The 21,605-nt window shown below is 40.3% G+C and overlaps 1 protein-coding gene and 1 long non-coding RNA gene across 2 annotated transcripts in view; one reads left to right on the forward strand and one right to left on the reverse strand.

Moving 5' to 3' along the window:
* GALNTL6 (polypeptide N-acetylgalactosaminyltransferase like 6) overlaps positions 1 to 21,605 on the forward strand; it is an 850,890-nt gene that overhangs the window by 787,742 nt on the left and 41,543 nt on the right. Inside the window, exon 10 of the mRNA XM_024569059.3 lies at positions 14,115 to 14,336. Coding sequence (XP_024424827.2) covers positions 14,115 to 14,336 — 222 coding nt within the window. The remainder of the gene's footprint in view (positions 1 to 14,114; positions 14,337 to 21,605) is intronic.
* The window catches only part of LOC128779329 (uncharacterized), a 66,916-nt gene that overhangs the window by 32,005 nt on the left and 13,306 nt on the right, over positions 1 to 21,605 (reverse strand). The gene's annotated exons all lie outside the window — the stretch shown is intronic.

A 21,605-nucleotide genomic window follows, 5' to 3' on the forward strand; every position in this document is an offset into this window, starting at 1 on the left:
CGCTCCTTTAATTTCTCAGTAGCATTAGAATCTTTTTAAAGTATGTATCCATATGTTTTTGTCTGTTTCCTTAACAAATAACAATAGACATTGTCTTTAAATTTTTTGAACATTATAGAGGTAAAGCATAGAACTTTCACACCAAACATAAGACACTGAAACAGAAAGTGAAACGACAAATCAGGTCCAGTCCCTTGCCATTTAGAAGCATCATCAAAAGAGGTGAGGTTAAAACATTACTTTAAAACTCAGCCATTTCCTACCAAACTTCTCAAAACTAATTTTATTCAATAGTTTGGTTTTCTCCTATTTATTTGCTTTTCCCCTCCCCAAACTCCCACAGATATCTTTTCCCCAATATTGAAGCCTTTTGCTCAATATAATTGTTTCAGGTCTTGCTCAGTGCTTTCCCAAGTTTCAGCTCAGCTATGACTTATGAGTCAGTTATCTGATGCTTTCAAGTGTGCAAGGCAGAGCTTGTAAGTCGGCTGGGTAATTAACTCCCAAGCTATGGGGACAGTATTCAGCACTACTCTGCCTATCTAGAGAGGACCAACATTTCACATTTTTTTTGTTAAGGCTATTGGAACATTTTTATACAGTAAATATAATATTTAAATGGTAATCCTACATGATAATTAGTTGGCATGATTAATCATTACTTTCACTTTGCCATTCTTAATAAAATTATTTCTTCTTTTTTTTAATTTTTTTGCATTTTTTTCCATTATCATTTAGTCCCCTTACACCCCCCTCTCCCACACAATCACCACACTGTTGTCCATGTCCATGAGTCCTTTTTCCTTGTTGCTCAGTCCCTCCACCCCCTAACCTCCCCTCACCCTTAGCTGTTATCCTGCTCTCTATCTATGAGTCTGTCTTTATTTTGCTTGTTAGTTCAGTTTGTTCCTTAGATTCCACATATGAATAAAATCATATGGTACTTGTTTTTTCCCTGACTGGCTTATTTCACTTAGCATAATGTTCTCTAGGTCCACCCATACTGTCACAAAGGGTAAATTTGTTTTCTTTTTTATAGCCGAGTAATATTCCATTGTGTAAATGTCCCATCGTTGTTTTATCCACTCATCTACTGATGGACACTTGGGTTATTTCTATATCTTGCTGATTAAAAGTAACACTGCAATGAACATAGAGGTGCTTTTGTTCTTTCAAATTAGTGTTTTGTGTTCCTTCAGATATCTTTCCAGAAGTGGAATTGCTGAGTCAAAAGGCAGATCCATTTTTAATATTTTGAGATATCTCCATACTGCTTTCCTCAGTGGCTGCACCAGTCTGCATTCCCACCAACAGTGCAAAAGGGTTCCCCTTTCTCCACATCCTCTCCAGCACTTGTTGTTTGTTGATTTATTGATGATGGCCTTCTGACAGGTGTGAGCTGATATCTCATTGTGATTTTAATTTGCATTTCTCTGATGATTAGTGATGTTGAGCACCTTTTCATATATCTATTGACCATCTGTATGTCCTCTTTGGAGAAGTGTCTATTCAGGCCCCTTCATTCTTAATGAAATTAAAATGGGATTCATGATTTCTTTCCTATGGTGCCTTTTCCAGTCTGCTTTTAGTTACTTTTTACCTACCCAGAGCACCTTGGCACTTTATGTTGTATTCAGCATTTCTATACCTTTCTTTTTTCAAAGCACTTAGCACTTTCTTTTTTCAAACTACACAATGAGCCTTACTTGTAGACTGGGGGGAATTGTAATTGCATTCTTATCACTATTCTCATTAGAAGTGAACATTTCCCTGCAGTCAGGATCCCACTGGAGCCTGGGAAAGGAGAAAGCTTGCTTAGAAAATAGGTACCTGCTCCTCCAAAACTAAGCTACTGAAACTTAAGCAAGTTAAAATATTTTAGCATGCCATCATCTCAACCAACAATGCAACCCTTGCATGAGGGAGCCGTTTTATACCCCTGCCTTCTGGGACCGCCACTGGATCCAAAAGCCACAGAAGCACCTGGGGAAGAGGGACTCATTTCGGAGAATTAGCATCTTACCAAGAGATGTGTAAATGCACAGCGAGACTGTGCTTGAGGCCTCTGCTACTTCATTTCCATTCTAATCACCCTTGATTCTAATAGTTTACTAGTTCCTGGCAAGAATCCCATTTTCAACTGTAATTCCAGCCCAAGTATATCTCCTTTTTGATGTCATTTAACATTATCCTGTAAACTGAGAAATGGTCTAAAACCAAATGGCAGCTTTGTGGTGTCTGGATGCTTTCACGATTCTAATTCTGGAAACAGTTTATGAAAATAAAATGTCACAGGTTGCCTAAATTTTGAACAGATATAATTTCAACCTAAGGACCCTGCATGAGTTATTAAAAACATAGGGATTTTTTCTGCCAAACTGGCTCTACTAATGACAAATGGAATAAATACTATGGCACTATTTGGTTCAACCACAGTTTGTTTGAATGCTTGCCATGGATGGTCTTGTGAAAGAATAAAACACTTAATATTCTTTTTGCCTGAAGGTTAGAAAATGCTGATTGTGATTTATTTTGAAAAATATAGCCAATGTGTTAATAATAATCATCTATAAATAAGACCATACTGTTTTTACATACAAGTTGTGATAGCTGAGAATACCATTGGCTGGATCGCCAGTAGTGGACACCCAGGTGTCCCTAGACATCCTAAAAGGCTTCCGCCCATGTGCTGACATTCTCCTGTGCCATCAGTTGTCAGATGCAGTACCTACTCTGTACCACCTGCGATTGGCTTCTTCTGCTTGTGCTCCCACTTGCCTCAGTCTCTTGCCTGTGAACCCACTGGAGAAGCCACATCCCCACACCCCTCAGTAAGAGCATCACCTTCTAGCTTGTGGTGCTGTCTCTGGAGAAACCAGTCCTCCAACTGCCAGAACTTCTCTGGGTCCTAGACTCAGACAGGATCTCCTAGGTGTGAGCCATGTACCCTCACCCGAACACAAAAGACCTCTGTTTACACTGGACTCCCTTTAATAATTCCAAGAGCTTCTGGTTATCTCTACATTCTCAGAAAATCAGGAAACCAATCATGAAAAAGAATTCCATCATATTCTGACCCTCAATCTCAGCCAAATAATAGTCTTAAGGATGAAAAAAAGTGAAACAAGGCAAAACAAAACAAAAACCATACTTTCAATTTTGTCCTATCATCCTGCTTTTTGCTTCTAAGGCTAAGTCATAAAAGGCATCGCAGATTCCATCATGGTTCTTGGATGGCTATCATGTTGTGACGACATCCAAGCAGCCCCGTGCAGAGCCCCACGTGGGGAGAAGAAGTCCTCCGACCAATATGGCCAGCACCAATTTGCCAGACATGTGCATGACCCACATGGGGGACATCTTTCAGCCCCATTTAAGGTTTAAGGTGACCGCTTCCCCAACCAAAGTTTGACTGAAACTCCAAGCCAGATTGCCCACCAAACCGCCTTCAAGTTCTTGCCACATGGAAACTGTGAAAGTTAAAAAATAATTATTATTGTTTCAAGCCATCCCAATTGGGGGTAATTTGTTACATATCAATGGATAGCTAATACAGCTGTTTCTGTTTAACAGTCCTTCATCAGCAGTATTTAGCCTGCCTTTATTACTAAGGGACATGACTACATCAAGCGGCCCATTTGAAGCCTAAGTATTAGGCAAGTTGGTGCATCCCAGGACACTATCAACAGGATTCGACAGAGTGAAAATGCAGTTCACAGAATGGAAATATTATTCACAAGTAACTGTCTGATAAAAGGTTAATATCCAGAAAATTAAAAAAAACTTACATTCAATAACAACAGCAACCACAACAAAAACCTGATTTTAAAATGGGCAGAGGATTTGAATAGACATATCTCCAAAGATATACAAATGGTTAATAAGCACATGAAAAGATGCTAAACATCACTAATCTTTAGGGAAATACAAAACAAACTCATTATAAGATACTACCTCAGACCCATAAGGATGACTATTTTTTTTTAATAAAATGAATGTTAAAAAGGACATAGAGAAATTGAAACCCTTGTGCATGGTAGAAATGTTAAATGACACAGCCACTGTGTAGAAGTTCCTCAAAAAATTAAAAATCCATCAATTTCACTTCTGAGTGCATACAAAAAAAGAATTGAAAGCAGGAATCCAAACAGACGTGTATGCACACATGTGTATAATAATAGTTAAAGTGTAGAAGCAACCAAGTGTCCAATGACAGATAAGTGGATAAGCAAAATACAGTGGATTATTCTTCAGCCATATAAAGGAAGGAAATTCCGAAAGATACTACAAAATGGATAAACTTGAGGACATTAAGCTAAGTGAAATAAGCCCGTCAGAAAAGGACAAATACTGTATGATTCCATCCATACAAGTACCTGGGACAGTCAAATTCATAGAGACACAAAGTAGAATTGTGGCTGCCAGGGGCCGAGGGAAGGGGGGATGGGGTGCTAGTGTTTAAGGGGTCTGCAGTTTCAATTTAGGAAGACAGCTTCATCCTCTGCATCACAAGCATCCCTCCTTCACGGCAACGAATGCCCCCTCACTGTTTCCTGGCTGCACACCACCCGTCTCTCGAATGGCAGCAATGTCAACATTCTCATGGTCAGTCACTCGTTCTAGAAATCCTATTCAAATTTCACTTCCAGTATTATCGACTTGGGGTTTTTGCTGCTCTTTCATCTTTGTTGGCCCATTCTGCCTTTTCAGTTAATCCACTTTTGAGAAGTGTCGTGAGGGTCCTTGCTGGGAATCAAGGCTGCAGCAGCACCGCGTGCTGTGCTGCCTGTGTGTGCCCTGGGTGACAGATGGCAACGACCAGTCACCCACAGACTTTGAAAGAAGCGGTGCAATTGATTGCTGATCATACTGTGCTTCTTGTGGGAGCTAAAAAAACATTAATAATTTTTTTCCACCTTCTAAATTCTACTAGACTGGGCTAATAACGAAATTGACAGAGACAGATGAACAGGAGAAATCAAGTTTTAATACATATACATTGGAGGATCCACATAGGCATGAAAATTCCAAAGACAGGTAGGCAACATTGGATATATAAGATATTTTTGGACAAAGGAGAAAGGGACGGGGAATGGGATCTTAGGTTTCAGAAGTGAAAATGGGTGATTTACAGGTAGTTGACGTAGAGCAGGTCACACATGGCAAAAAGCTCTTGCTGCAGCTCAGGAACAATGGGACACAGAGGGCATCTGGTTAGCAGCCCCTGCCCGGAAGTCCTCTTATTTAGCATAGTGCATTCAAAGTAGGCTAAGGGGAACATCCTAAGATTTCTTTCCTGAAACAGGTTTTTCTGTCTGAATCTCTTTGACAAGAAAGGGTGGGAGGTGGAGAGGGAGTGTCAAAAGTTCTTTCTGAATCTTGCTTTTTAATAAACAGCTTAAAATCAATATCTCAAAAAGGGCAGCTTCAGAGTGATAAAACTTTGATCCCCTTTAATCTGTAATTTATGTAATGATTTGTGCCCTGCAGAGCTAACAGCAGCATTTGCCCTGTATGCAGTTGCTCAGTTAATATACCAGAGTAACCGAAACCCGGACGGTGTTGCTGGGAGCGTGTGAATGTTCCTAATGCCACCGAACTGTACATTTAAAGTGGTTAAAAGGCAAATTTATATTATTGTACATTTTACCACATCAAAAATTAGGCAAACTGATTTTAAAATTCATCCACAAATGCAAAGGACCTAGAACAACCAAAACAGCTTTGATAAAGAACAAAGTTGTAGAGCTTACATTACCTGATTTGAAGACGTTAAAAATCTACGGTAATCACGATAATAGGTATTGGCAACTATTGGACAAATGGAAGAAAACACAGAGTCCAGAAAGAGATTCTTGCTATGGTCAAACACTTCTAGGAAAAAAGTGATGAAAAATTGTGAGGTTGGGCAAAGATTTCTTAACTATGACACCATAAGCCCTTGTCCCTAGATAAGAATTGGTAAGTTGGAGCCAACTGAAATAAAGACCTGCTCTTCAAAGGGCTTTGTTAAGACAATAAAAAGACAAGACATGAACTGGGAGGAAAGATTGACAAATCACATTTCTGGCAAAGAATTTTTATCCCAGATATATAAAGAACTGTCAAAATTTAATAATAAAAAAAGCTCAATTTTTTACATGGACAAAATTATTTAAACACATACTTCACCAAGCATGATATGTAGTAAATAATTACATGAAAAGACACAGCATAATTATTTATTAGGGAACGTAAATTAAAATTATAATGAGATACCACCACCTACTTTTAAAATGACAGAAATTAAAAAGATTGACCATATTGAGTTTTTGGGGAGGTTGTGATGTCACTGGAATGTTAATGGAAATGTAAAATGATACAACCACTTAGGCAAATAGTTTAGCAGCTTCACTTAAAGTTAGACTGCCTAGCATATGACCCAGCCAGTCCACCTCAGATATATAGTCAAAATAAGTCTTGCAAAGACTTATGCAAGAGTGTGTACGGCTGTGTTATGTGTAATAGCCCCAAACTAGGAATGGCCCACATGTCTCTCAGGTAGTAAATGGATAAAGAAATGGTGGTATAGCCACAGTATGGAACCCTATAAAAAGGAATACATGCAACTCCGTGGATAAACCTCAGAATAATTATTCTGGTAAAAGAAGCCAGACAAAAAGACCACATACCCTGTGATTCATTTATATAAAATTTTAGAAAATGCAAACTAAATTGTAGTGACAAAAAGTAAATCAGCGTACAGCACCCCGAGTGCACCTATACATAAACTAGGAACTTTGGGTGATTACATTGTATCAGTGTGGGTTGATAAATTGTAACAAATACATCACTCTGGTGGGGGATGTCGATAATGGGGGAACCTGTGCCTGAGTGGGTGTTAAGGGTAGTTGAAAAAATTTCTATACCTGCCCTTCAGTTTTGTTGTGAACCTAAAACAGCTCTTTAGAAAATAGCTTAATGAGGTAAGATAGTCAGAAGCCAGAAAATTTACTCAGCAAAAGTTATGGGGAAACTGAAACACAGCTGACTCGAACCGGCCTCATCCAGCACCAGGACTCACGCACCTCCCTTCCTTGCACAACCAATAAGCCCTCAGGACAAGGAGGTTCTTCTGAGCAGCATCATATACTCATAGTAACAAAGCCCTGGATCTGTTGACCACAGAGACAGAGTTTTGGTCAAACTCTAGATAACATCTAGGCCTTACTTTTGTTTTAGCTCCAAGCCCAGAAAATCAGCAAAACCAGATAAAGCAGCCATGGCTGGCATCAGGACCAGATGCAATGACCAATGACCTCCTACCTAGAGCCAACCAATCAGTAGAGAGACCATGACCCTGACACGATATGCTCGTTTTGATGAATCAGACCTGGAAAGTTGATGAATATTCTGTTGAGATCCTCCCCTGAGACCTTCCCTAAAATACCTGACTTGAGAAAGCAGATAAAACCCCTTGAGACAAAGGACCCAGCATATGCTCCATCTCCAGAGCATTCCTGCACCTTCCCTCTTCAGGCACAAGAAGGAAGGTCTTCTTTCCTTTGTATCTTTGCTTTCTTTCTCCTACGCTCTCTGAGGGCCCTTGTTGTGCTTCTGAATCTTGTTTCCTGAGTCCATGCAGCCCAGCTGGCTCACTTCTTCTGCCTCAGTGACTTTCCTCTTGTGCTCTTGGCTCTGAATTCAGAGTTCTTGGCTCTGAATTCTTTCTTGCCGAACTCAAGAACCAAGGTTGTTGAACCAAGAATCGATATCACTGCCAACATTAATAAAAATTTTTTAAAAGTTTAGTAGATCAGTGGGTGCCTGGGATTTGTAAAGATGCCAAAAAAAGGAGATATGAAAAGGGATTTCAAAGAAGCACACTGAAACATTTAGAGGTGATGGATACATTCATTATCTTAATCGTGGCAATGGTTTCACTAATACATATGTCAAAATGGACCAAATTGTACACTTTAAATATGGGCAGTTTATTGTGTATCATTATTCCTCAAAAAATTATTTTTAAAATTAGGCTTGCATGCGTTTTTAAATAAGGTGTGTAGTTACATAATTTGGCTGCATTAAATGCCATCAGACACACTACCATAATTATCCAAAATATTTGGCCAAAAAAATGTACTAGAGATAAAATTAAACTACATTAAAACAGCCAAGAGCAGGTAATCACTTGCAAACAGCTCACACAGACTTTGAGGAAAAAGAGAAAGGAAACTGCCCGTCAGTGAAGCCTCCCTTTCAGTGCTGGATTAGCCATCCCCTCGGTATGCTGAAGGCTTCCCACTGACTTCAAAGACGTCTTCAGATCAGAGAAGAACCTAGGCTGAATAATTGTAGTGAGTTAGAGGCTCTCCTAAAGAGATTCTCTTTTGAGCTGTATGCATGCTGACATTATCACATTATCAATGATAAGAGGGCTTTGGGGTGGGGCTCTGGAGCTACTAAAGTATTCTTAGGCTTCAAAGAGGAGAAGAGAAATGCATTTGAATCAAAGCAGAATTTTTAAAGTCATGGGAGAGTGATGCAATTCCTTGATAGAGTGTGACAAACCCTTTCTGGGTGAGACTGGCTCTGCTAGCTATCAGCAGTATCTGGGGGGGGGAGAAAATGCAGGGGCGGGAGGAGGAGAGAGCTGAAGACAGAGAAATAGATTACTAAATCCACTGTAATACAATAGCTTAATATTGACGCCAGCACAGCATGGGGACTGGGGTCACGCCAGGGCACGTGTAAGCATTGCACCCCGCACAGAGAGGTAGAAGCCAGCTCCTGTGGAGAGATGGCACAGGCATGGGACAGACAGCCTCGTAGCCCAAGAAACAATCAAGTATCAAATAAAATGCTGAGAAACCGAATGAGGATTGTATTTTTAAAATAATCGAACAGTAGGATCTAAAATGTTGCTGGAGAAAAAATAATTAGTGGATCGATTTATGCAGTTTCATGAACGAGCAGGTACAATGGAACGATCTGTTTTCCTCATGCTGCGTGATAAAGATGATCAGTCAGAGCTGGAAATCTGTTCTTATGAACTGAAGCAGCGTAGGACTTAGTGCTCCTGGTAAAATATCAACTCAAAGACCTGATGATTATTAGCAGTAAAGAAAGATTTAGTGTTGGATTGTGCAGAGAAAACAGGACTTGAATTCTAACGATGTCTAATAAAAGGCTGAATGTTAAATTAAGTGTGTTAATAAATTTTAGGGCAACACAAAGAAATGAGAGATTAATATCAGTTTGGGTTGAATAGTGGAACATGTTCAGATACACGAGGAACCGCAGAGGAGTATCATAAAACCAGAGGCTGTTATCAATGTCTTGTACATAGAAGGTGCTCGGAATAACAGTTTTCATTTCCTTTATGATTCCAAAAGTGTGAAGGTCTGCAGCTTTTACAAATAGAGAAATCCTTTATTTACTTTCTATACAAAAGGAAAGTTTTTAAAGTATTCCTTGGCTCCAGTAACTATCTTTCTTAACCTTCCATGCTGGGAATAACACCAGCAAGTAAAACCTTCCTGAGTCCACCTTGAATGGGACTGGGCCCTCTCCCCCAATCTCCTCTGCCCACACTACACGTCGAGACTGAATGGAACCCAGCCTGAGGGGCAAAGACAAGAAGCCTTCACCTACTTATTTTCAGACTGATGTTAACAGTAAGCCCTAAATTGCCCCTTCTAGCTATGCTGAGCCCTCCCCTCTAGCTACCAATTAGTACTGCTGTTATCTTAAGCGATCTGGCTGCTTTCCTGCTTGCCTCACAGATAGAGGCCAGCAGGATCCCACCTGAGAGAAACAGAGAATCAGTGGGACTGTGCAGCATATTGAGATCAATGGTGCGTTACGGCAGACTTCTCTGCAGAGCGCTGGAAACTTCCCTGGAATAATTTCCACGGAAGCGAAATATTCACTAGGTGTTGGCAACAGCATCAAAATATGCCAGATTCTGCATATACAGTCAGGGAATGAATTCAAAAACATTCACGGAGCACAATATTATATACATTTAGTGTACTTTGGAGGTCAGGTTGCCGGATTTAGCAAACAAGAATTTGGACACCCAGATACATTTGAATTTTGGATAAACAATATTTTTAATATAAGTGTGTTCCATGTGCTAAGAGATCAACTGAGCCATATTAAAAATTTTAAGAGTTTATTTAAGCAAAACTCATTTCAAATTGGGCAGCATCAATCTGTACACGGTTAGGAGCCCTCCACCTTCTAAGTTCTTCTGGCTGGGCTAATAACCCAATTAATTAGAGACAGATTAACAGGAGAAAAGTCAAAGTTAAATACATGCGCTTAAAATCAACATCCCCAAAAGCACCTTTGGGGTGGCAGAGTTTTGGTCCCTTCTATGAAATTCTTTATAGCAGCCAAAGAATATGAAAGAAGTCAAATATGCCATCTTCCATCATCGACTGTACTGCTGTCACCCGAGTCTCTCCCACTTCCTTAAAATCTTCTGTCAGAGACTGTGCCTGGCTGATCTACCTGAGAAGTGTTTGAGAGGCGTGGAAGATTACCTGTCACCCACTCAGCTCTTCATGACAGAGTAGCCAGTGACCCCCGGAACAGGAACTAGAAGTGAAGGATGAATGTGTGAACACACACCCCTGGGAATCCACACATATCTGGAGGAAGATAAGAATGTGTGATTTGCAGGTGAAACAATTTTATTTAAATCTCTTAAAAAACAGGAATCCCAGCCAACAACTGGCTCTGCATCTACAAGGCAACTTTTATAGATCCAACTTCTGTTTGGGAGTAAGCAATTTTATGTATCCATCTTCCAGTGTCCATACTTTACTCTTTTTTCCCTCTTGATAACTATTTTTTGGACATCTTAGTGCCTCCATCAATGTCCATTCAATATCAGAGAGACCTCGGATTGATTTATGTTTCATTGTTACGATCTCTGGCAAGAGATGTTATTGGGAAGTCTGTTTTATAATTCTGTAAATGTGTACACAGCTATGAGTGTTTAAGTGAGGAATACTGCTTTGCTCCTACCCTATTACCTCCATGTATTTCAATGTGTATATATGTGTACCTGTGTAAATACCTCAGTGAACTCAAATGTGTATACGATATACTATTTCCTGGAGTGGATGAATTTACTCTATAATCAAGAAAAGACCCATGAAACTTTCCTCGCAACTGCTTGTAATACTTCTCCACCGTGGTTCCAATGTTTTCCCCAAACTAAGTGCTGATCCGTGATGAGAGTGGCCAATTAACACAGTGTACTGTTATTTCCAGAGTAATGACTTCAGAATGATATTGTTTGGCACGGACTGTTTGGAAGTGAGGTCTATTCCTTGACTATCATAATCAACACTTCAGAAAATTTCCTCCTGATAGGAAATTTCATTCACAAAAGTAAAGTATCTATAATTAAGGATGCCTAATGGGGCATCAGGAATATTAGAAAATGGTCAGGATGTTGTATTTATGTTTAAATGCTTATATAACACTCATTGCTGGAAGAAAACTAGCACAGTTACATTACAGAAAACTATTACAGTTTTTGCAACTATTATGATGTTTCTCTTTTCTCATCTCCTGAAAAGCTACAAAAAAAGGGAATCTACGATTTCCCATTACCCCTGGAAATGTCCATGATCCTGCTGCATTCTTTGGAGTGTTTGAGAAGTCGGCAACCCTAACCTGCAACCAACTGTATTTCAATTTGAAAAGGACATAATGCAAAAGCTACCTGGCTAGTCCCCCGATCAACTATACTACAGCTTCCCTAATGTTGTTGGCCCTTACTCTGGCTAACATTCCTCATGACCCTTCAAGCCATTTCCAAGTGAATGCATTTGAACTAGTCAGTTCCTCTTTGAGTTTCACAATAATTTCTATTTCTATTTTTAAAACCCAAAGCAACAATATCTATCCTTTAACAACAGCACTTCAAAAAAACATTATTCCTGTTCCAGTGCCTTTATTGGTAAATACAGGCCATGCTAGGAAATTGTTCACGTTCATTTTATAATATGATCTATTATTAAACCAACAATTAGCACACGCAGATGAATATACATGTGCTTGGAATCATTTGAGGTGCTGGGCCTTTTAATTTAAAAAAGTATCCATTCCTAACTTTATAGCATTTACAGTCTTAAAGTGATTATTTACCCAAGTGAAGATGGATCTTAGCGACAAACCATGTTTGGAAATGCATGCCTCCATTTAATAAAGCCACTTTCTCATTACTCCTGGGCAATTTGCCTCTTTGCTTATGCTTTTTGCTATTCCCCTGCCTTTATTCATTTGTGTTTATCAGAGAAGAATAAACTAAATGAAAATTAAGTATTTTCATTTTATATAATAATCAAAGTTTAGGATAAAGGTTGGAACTACAGCCTAACATCTAATTTAATATAAATAAATTTTAATATAATTGACGAATTTTTTCATTCTATCTTTGAATCCTTTTGTTAATTATTAAAAAATTTCTCTCCAAGGTCAAATGGAAATAAAGTGCATTCACCCACAACACTTGTCAGAATGAAGGGTAAATGGCAAGACGGTACTGAGAATGCGCACTTAGATGTTATACAAATATGTGGCACATGATACCATCCCAGACCAGGAGGCTCAAAGCATCATTTGTTTCCTTCTCTTTCCCCAAACAAATCAGGCAGCTCAGAATCTGTGGCAGAGGCCAGAATATTACAAAACAACATTGACTCTGAGCATCTGTCGGGGAAACTGGAGTCAGAGGAGTGGGAAGTGTTTTGAGCAAGGCAATGTCAGTGGGGGGTCAGGCAAACAATTCCTCACAGAACAAGTCTTATACTTTTGGTGCTAGGAATCTTACAAAGAAAGGAGTGCAGAGGCAACCAAGAAATCAGGGTAGTCTTTGTGACATTGTCTCTTCTCTGCATCTTACTGTATTAATTGAGCCCTGCTTCGTGCCCACCGTTGACCATAACTAACCAAGGAATCCGTAGGGGTGAGGAGGTCTTATGGGAGAGAGGCCCATGGGGACACTGATGGTAGAGTTGGAGGGACAGAACAAGAAAGGTGTACAATCCCATTAGACAGAAAATATTTGGAGACCATGTCTCCAAATCCAACAGACCTCTGGGCGCGGTGTCAGGCAGAGCTGAAGGAATGTCCGAGAACATCTCATCTCCTCTGAAGCCCTTCTCACAGAGCACAGGAGCAATGCAGCTCATCAGCGGCCAAACCCAATACCCAGGCTCTCTGATTTCCAGTGCTGCATGCTTTCTAATAATAATAGCTCTCATATTCTCAGTACCTATTCTGTGCCAGGTACTATTCTAAGCACTTGACGTTGTTCCTGTATTTAATCCCACAACCACTCCCATGATGTAGGTACAGATGAGTGTACGTACTTTCCTATGCAAGGAATCTCAAAACTGACAAAGGGGCTGAGCTTCCAATCCTGAACCCATACACTCTCATGCCCCGAAGGAGTACATTTACTCCCCCTTCCATCGACCCTCCTCTTCCTTCATCCCATGGGAACACCTGCAGGGAAGAGTAGCTACTTGGTGCTTCCCTTCACCCAACTTCCTTGTGCAGTAAATAACTAAATTCTGCTTGGCATTCATGTCCCATATATGAAGTATCATGAGAACACACGGTCTTGAATTTAACAATGCTGGGTTCTCTCTGTCATTGGGAGAAAAGAATATCAGCTTGTTTGTTCTCATTCTTAGCAAGATCCCTGCCTATTCCTTGAAACAGTTTAAGCAATTCATGCCTAACAGGAACTTCATTAGCTCCAGCTTTAACCCCTTTATTTCTATGTGAAAAATAATTTTTATAATTATTAAGTAACAGGAGGGGTGAGAAAGTTGTTATAACTGCAAACTGAATTTTTCCTGGCTCTGATCAATTATCTAATTGGCAACTCACCCCTATGCCAGAAACCGAAATGTGTGCAAAGCCTTGGGCTAATCACATCGCACCCCTTGTGGTTATGAAAACTCTTGTTGTTAGTAAGCCGCCAACTGGAGCAACCTGAGTTTGTGTGATTTCTTTTACTTTTCTCTTTTCAATTTCTAGTACAATTAAAATCACCCTTGGAGTGTACAGACCAATAAATGACAATCTTTTCTGCTGCACAGAACCTGAAGCGGGTGGCTGAGACCTGGATGGATGAATTTGCCGAGTACATTTACCAGCGACGCCCAGAGTACAGGCACCTCTCCACGGGGGACATCTCTGCCCAGAAGGAGTTGCGCAAACAGCTCAAGTGCAAGGACTTCAAATGGTTCATGGCTGCAGTGGCCTGGGATGTGCCCAAGTACTACCCTCCCGTGGAGCCCCCACCTGCTGCCTGGGGAGAGGTGAGGATCGGCTGTGTGAACCCTGCTCTTACTTTAATGTGAACGTCTCTCCCAGCCTCAGGAGGCCGGAGGGGCTGCTGAAACCCTCCACTCCTTTGCCCAGCAGCCAAGTCAGATTAGCTTAAGTCACCTTGGCTAAAAGAATGTTCAACCTTTGTAGAAATCGCTGGGGGTGAGCATTTAGCACTCAGCCTTGATCACCCCACCTAGAGTTCTTGGCCACTGCTGACGCCCCAGATGGATTGTTAAGTATACCTGGAAAGTGTTTTTACTTGAGATTACTGAAATTACCATAAGAGATGGTAGAAAGTGGAAATGCCTGTTGTGCTACTGCATATACAAGGGTCTGTGATAAAATCCCCCACTGTCCTCCACACACATGTTGCTATTTGGACATGCAAGGACACGGTTACAGAGGGGCTTGACCGTCTTTCTAACCCGGGTGTGCTGTGCAGAATCGTGAGGAAATGCATTTCCAGAACACCCAGAACCAGGGCAGTGCAGGAGCCCTGTCAGTTCCTTAAATAAGCACTAACCTCTCCACCTCTGAGTGCTTTACATATCCCTCTTTTGGCACAAAAAGGACTGTTGTGCTGGTTCAATTCTATTCAATCCTCTTATGGTCAGTTTCCCTATAGAAGAGAGTGTGCTAAAGCAAGAACCGAAATTGGACAGGGTGGATAGGATCCTAGCAACTTAATCTGCTTTTAGCAGAAGGCTATGAAGCCAGGAGTTGACTGTTGGCGCTTGCTTTGGAGGATACTTTTCGGCACTGTCCTTGGTCTGGTGGTGTAGGGAAGGGTGTGCCTTTGTCTGGTTTCTGTCTGTGGCTTGACAGCTCTGAAAACAGGTGGCCCCAGGGCACAGTAGGGTTGGTCAGAGCACTGAGGCAGCGTTCTTGGGAGAACTCTCCCGGCTCCTGTAGGTAATAGATGTTCATCAAGTTACATGCGCACTGATTGTTTTGCTGAGAGGGTCCAAAAAGATGTCATTCTCTATCTGTGTCAGGGAGCGCAGACAGAAAGGAGTCGAGGCCATCCCCACGTGCTCCATCTCCTAATGTCTTTTTTACCTGTGCGCGGTCCAGATCTTGGAAGCTTACATCAGTTAGTAATTGGTCTAATCCTTTGCATCTTAAACATGTCATTAGAACTTCCATAGAATATTAGTAATATTAATCTGCTGGTATTAATTTTAGTTATTTATCATTGGCTTAATTTACAACAGTGGAAATTTAAAGTACACTCCAGAAAGAACTTCCTAGGTCTAACACAGGGGAGTCAAACTCATTTTCGCCGGGGGCCACATCAGCCTCGACATTACCTTCAAAGGGCCAGATTTAATTTTAGGACTGTATAAATGTAACTACTCCTTAACAGTCAGGCGAGAGCTTAGCACTGCCACCAGGTAGAAACAAGGTGCCAGGCTGGATAAAACAAGGTGGAGGGCTGGATTTGGCCCACGGGCCTTGTGTTTGCCACCGGTGGTCTAGCGCATTGTAAGACAAGGTAATTTGTTACCTGATAAGCAGGTGAGTTCCTTCCTGGAGCTTTTTAAATTAAAGTTACATCTGTCATGTTCCTATGACAGATGTAGCTAATTTAAATGGTCTTACATTAGTAACTGAGAAATACTTGTGAAAACCCCACGGTACTGCTGTGTGATTTGCAGCTGGATTAAAATCTCATCAATCTTTTCTCCACCTTCTATGGGAATATAAATTTGTATTCCTACCTGGTTACAACTTTCAACTGCAACTGGCCACATTTTTCCTCATTACCTGACTAAACTGTAACCAGTATTTCCAAAGCACCTTGCTGGGAAACAGACTCGAGCTTCCATTAAAATTCTAGAAAGACACAACTTCCCAGGGATAATCAAAATAAGATCCATTTTAGGGTGAGGTAGTGTATACCAGAGTGTTTTCATCCACTACTCTTGATGGCCTCACACCTTATACGCGGCTTGCCTGGCCCGTAGGGATATTTGCATTCATCATTCCTGATGTCAGCAATCAGATTGAGAAAATCAGGGTGTTTGGTTTTTTTAACGTGATGGCAAATTTCTTTCCTCGGTGCTTCAGAAAATGGGGAGCTAGGTCAAGGGCCAGCTGCGTTCAGTCACATTTGCTCAGTGAAGGTGGGCTGCAGAGCAAGAACGAAGGCAGAGATTGAAGGAAGGCAGAATGAAAGGAAACCAACACATGACAAGGGTTTGCCTGGTAACTCGTTTTGAAAACTATCTATTTTCTAAGCAAAATAGATACGTAAGAATGAATGTAATGCATGTACATTTAAATCAAGAGACAAGTGAAGGGTTTGAAATGCAGCCTAATCCACATGAATGATGAAAAAGAAAGACTATTTTCTAACTATTTATTGGGTGATAACACCTACTTCTTAATAGTGGACAAAAATTACTAAATGGGCAGAATATACCTGCTGGCCATTTTATCTCCAAAAAAATTTCTTTCAAAGTTTTCACTCTTGTGTTTTCTTTTCCCTTTGAGAGGGCTTTGTAGAAAATAAATATTTTATTTTGGAATAATTTTAAATTCACAGAAAAGTTGCAAAGTTCACCTATACCCTTCACACTTCACTTCTTCTAATGTTAACATCATATGTTTGCCCCATTAACCACAGTATATTTGAACTAAGTGAAGTAATTAACATTTGTAAAATACTATTACTTAAACTACAGACTTTATTCAGATTTCACAGTTGTTTTACTAATGCCTGTTTTTCTGTTCAAGGATCCAATCAGTATATGAGAGGACTGTTTAATTTCCTATAAACCTTAATTGTTAGAATGGGCAAAGCTCCTAAATAAATGTCAATTGCTGTTTTAGTAAGAAAGTCAAAAGGGAAATGCAGACCATGTGGGGGGTTTTTAAAGCAGCTATAGGAAGGAACCACAAATGTCCAGCAAAGTAAACATAAGAATTCTTTATGGGAGACCTGTGCCAAGAAGCAGGGTAACTTGCTGTTTTATGCACTTGTACTTGGAACAGCTTTCCACCTGCTTTTCTGTGCCAGCCTGATTCTGGATAAACAAAGAACTGCTTAGGCAATTTCTGGCTCTGGTAGCTGAAACTCGGTTTGTAAAGGATATGTTACAGACCTTAAACAGCCTATAAACTGCTGCTCAGTTCCCTAACAAACTCAGCTGCTTTACTGCGCTAGTCTCCTAACTTATCTCTCTGCTTCTGTCCTTTTCCCCCTTCAGTTTAGTCTCAATGTAATCCATTGAAAATGGTAGATAAGACCCCTCCTCCATTGAAAACTCCATTTCAATAGCGACATCTCTCTTGGGCTAAAAAACAAAACAAATCTCTCTCATGGTAAAAACCAAAGTCCTTATCAACACCATAAATGATCTAACCCATGTAGCGACCCCTCCAACCTCATCTCTTAGTATTCGCCCCTGGCTTACTTTTCTCTAGGCACACTGGCCTCATCGCTGGTCCTGCCACTGGCCAGGCACAATCCTGCCCCAGGGCCCTTGCACTTGCTATTTTTCTACTTAGAATCCTCGAGTCTCAGAAATCTTATGGCTCCTTTCCTCATTTCCTTCAGGTTCTTACTCAAAAAATCATCTTAGTAAAGGTCACTCTCTATTGTGTGCAACAATTCACAAACACATGGATTCTCATACTTACACACTTCCAATCTCCCTTTGCTGCTTCATTGTTCTCCTCAGCATTCATCATTATATAACAAGCTATCTAATGTATGTATCTATTGTATTTCTCTTCTATCTCCCCAAGTCGAAAACAAGCTCCATGACACAGGAATTTGTTGATTTCTGGAGTTACTACTGCTCTTCAACAGTTTAAGAAAGTGTTTGGTATGTAGTAGGTGCTCAATAAATATTTGTTGAACAAATGAATGGAGGATTCTGACTCCCTATTGTTCTCTTCCCCATTCATTGCTCTGCTCACACACTTTCAAAGAGCAGGCATACTGAGTGTTCACTGTGCTTTACCACATGGAGAAAAGTTTCTATACCACCCCCTCCCTGGCCACACAAAGTCCACCTCATTGGAAAGCTTGGTCAGGAAGACAGCTTGAGTAATGCATTTTGGGTAATTGATTCTGATTGACTGTCAGATCTATGGTCTATATGATAGTCAAACAAGAAATGGAATACTCTCTTTGGAAGTCCTAAGGGGAAAAAGAAGGAACTCCAAAAGTAAGAATTTTCTGTTCTGACAATTTCCAAACTCTCCCGGTCAGCTTCCTGCTTAAAAGGCAAGAAGATATTAAAGTCACATCTGATAGAGAATCTCTCTCCAGAAGTCATTCCGTCCTCTGGTGCACAAGGGCCCTGGGTGGAGTAGGGAGGACAGGGGGCCCAAAGAGAATAAATAAAATTTTGAGCTGTGTAATAATTCCAACATCCCTTAGTGCTATTCAAATAAAAGCAATATGCTTTTCCATGGTGCTGTGTTAGATAGGGTAAGGGCAGATTTATAGTGGAAAACTCCTCTTAAATCATGTACATACAGCAGGTCTTTTTCTGAGTCAAAAATACAAAATAAAAGAAACAGAATCTCTTATTATTTTTTTTCTCCTTATCCCTTCCCTCCTTAGAATTCATGAATTTGCCAAAGTCATTTATAGCACTCCTTTACAGTCAAAAAAGAAAACTTCTGCAGAATCCCAAATATCATGTGTAAGAGTGAATAAAAGTGGTAAAATAGACAAACATGCCTTTTCCAACCTGTACCATAAATTCTTTTATGAGGTGTCTGCTTACTGTCCTCAATGTGCCAATCTTGGCCCATCCGCGTGTCATCTTGCAATTGTGCAGAACTTTTTTTAAATCTTTATTTTAAAAATTCATCTCAATGCCGAACTACTTCAGCTGCTATTTAAATTCCTTCCTCAAGATTAATGTCACCCTGAATTATGGAACATTCACAAAGACAGGCACCCTAAATAACTCCTGGTCTCCTCTGGTTTGGGCTGCTCTCGTCTTCTTTTAATTTGCTTCCTGTCTTCTAACGTACTTACAGTACACAGGCTTTTTAAATTTCTCCATATCAGCTTACATGAAAGGAAGTTCAAGACTGGGAGCTGCATTATTTGAAAGACCATCTGAGGATGTGATCTTGTCTGTTACTGTATAACGCCAGCACTTTCTGCACAATGAATGAGGTTCTGTCACGTTCTCTTGGGAGAGCCATGGCCAGTTTCCCACCTTCCCTTGCAACCTAGCCTCGCAACTAGGAAAGGTACAAAATCCGATAGTCCTGCTACTCTGTCAACTATGCAAGGACTTTCCTTGCCATTCCACTGCTGTTTATCTAAGCCAGATCTTTCAATTAAGCAGTCATTCAGAGATGCTTTGTCATTCTCTGGCCGTATTAGAGCTGTCTCGATCTGTCATTTATTTACTCAGGCAGAGGCAGTGCCGGTGCACTATGCTAATTCATCTCTCTGGAGCTCAACAACAAGGTTGAGAAAAATGTAAGGACAGATAAAGAATCACATTATCCTTTCAGATTTTACTATGTGTTTTCTGAGTTCTCAACAATGGAGACAGTTGAAGACAAGCTTAAGTACCTTATGATAAACACAATTTTAGTTCCATAGTCCCAGCTGAACAAACTAGACATCTTCTCAACAGTGGCAATTTGGCCCAAGTCATGCTTGGAATCAGAGGTGTTTCAGAGCTCACAGATTTAAGTTTCTTCCCTTATATTCCAAACAAAACTTTATATCTTTTCTATTTATTTTGGTCTTCCTTAAAATATCCTTTCCTATCGACACATGTTTACACACATAAATATATAGCTTTTGGAGTTCATGTGACAGAAATGACATTTTAAGTATATGTTAGCCTACATGAATTCATCTTCATGTTTAATTTTCAGTGACAATTGCTACCTTTCTACTTCCAAGAATTATACAAAATTAATAGAATTTGAGAATCCTTCAATTATCACAGCAGGATTTCTAATCTACAGCCTCAGAGAGAAAGCACTGATAGAACAAATTCAATATAATTGTTCCAGTGAGGACATAGGAATACCTCCACCTTACCAGTTCTTTAACAAAATGCCCAGTTGCCTTCTGTGAGACAGCCCGCAATTTGCCTTCAAAATCCAGTGCTCACCCAAAGGTGGAGGACAAGAATAAGCACAGGAAAAAAAAAGGGGAAAAATACTTGGGGTCCTAGAGTAAAAGTGAGGAAGTACTGGGAATCAATTCTAAGTGAGCCAGACCAATCCCTGGATGCATCAGTGGGCTTGGGTGTGGTTTTAATCGCTTACAGGCAGGCAATAGTTACGAAGAAGAGCAATGTTCCTCCAAGTGCCCTTGCAAGGTACTGCGCTGTCCTGTTAGCGGCAGCAGGTCCTGCCTGGCCCTGCGCCAAACTCTGGAACACACAGTGCCTCCACTGCTTGAAGGGGAGCCATCCCTTAAATCCACAGTAGATGCATTTGGGGCAGCCAACGGTCATCTGCCGGTCTTAGATTTTGTGAGGGACTTGGGACACAACTATCTCTGTTTGGTTTGCGATGTGACAGAAGCCCTGCTGTGTTCCCCTGTGGCCTCCATGGCCAAATTCTTCCCCTGTGTTTTATTGTCTCCCACTTACCTCTTTTTTCATTTGTATCTATTTGACTAGATTTCTTCCTATTGAATTTGAGCTATAGGAATTAACTTTGACCATCTCCAATTTACTAGAATTCTCTTTTTGGCTAATCAACAACCCAGTGGTATTTGGCTAAACAAGCTCACAGCTTAGTTCTTGCCCCCCCCTTTTTTTTGGTGACCTGCATAGCCTTTTCCCTGATGCGATGCCTATTATTTAGTCAATTGATAAATAAAGTGGCATATCCTTTAGGTTCACTACAAAGAGAAAATAATGTCACAAGATAATCTCAGGAGGAGCTTAACTTTCTAGACCAGTCTCTAAAACGAGGAAGACAAGTTAGTTTTCCCAGTCTTGTTCTGGCCCAAGTCGTCCAGAACCAGTTACACACATCCAAGCTCTTTTTGCCTATGATTTTTGCCTGAATTACATACAAGTTTGCAGCAAATAGCTTTGTTCCGGATTCTAACATTCAAATACCGCCATTCTATTGGAAATAGTAAAAGTCCATATGGTGTGATGCCAGAAATAAAAAACTAAATTTTCCACTATATTCTTGCGTTAAAATATACTGGGATTTCCAGTGCTAAAAGCATGGTAGCAGTATGCTTTTGCTTAATCATGGAAACCAGACAGAACACATAGGATAGCAAAATAAAAAAGTAA

This window comes from Desmodus rotundus, chromosome 9 (genome assembly GCF_022682495.2).
Source record: "Desmodus rotundus isolate HL8 chromosome 9, HLdesRot8A.1, whole genome shotgun sequence".
In the NCBI taxonomy this organism is placed as follows: domain Eukaryota; kingdom Metazoa; phylum Chordata; class Mammalia; order Chiroptera; family Phyllostomidae; genus Desmodus; species Desmodus rotundus.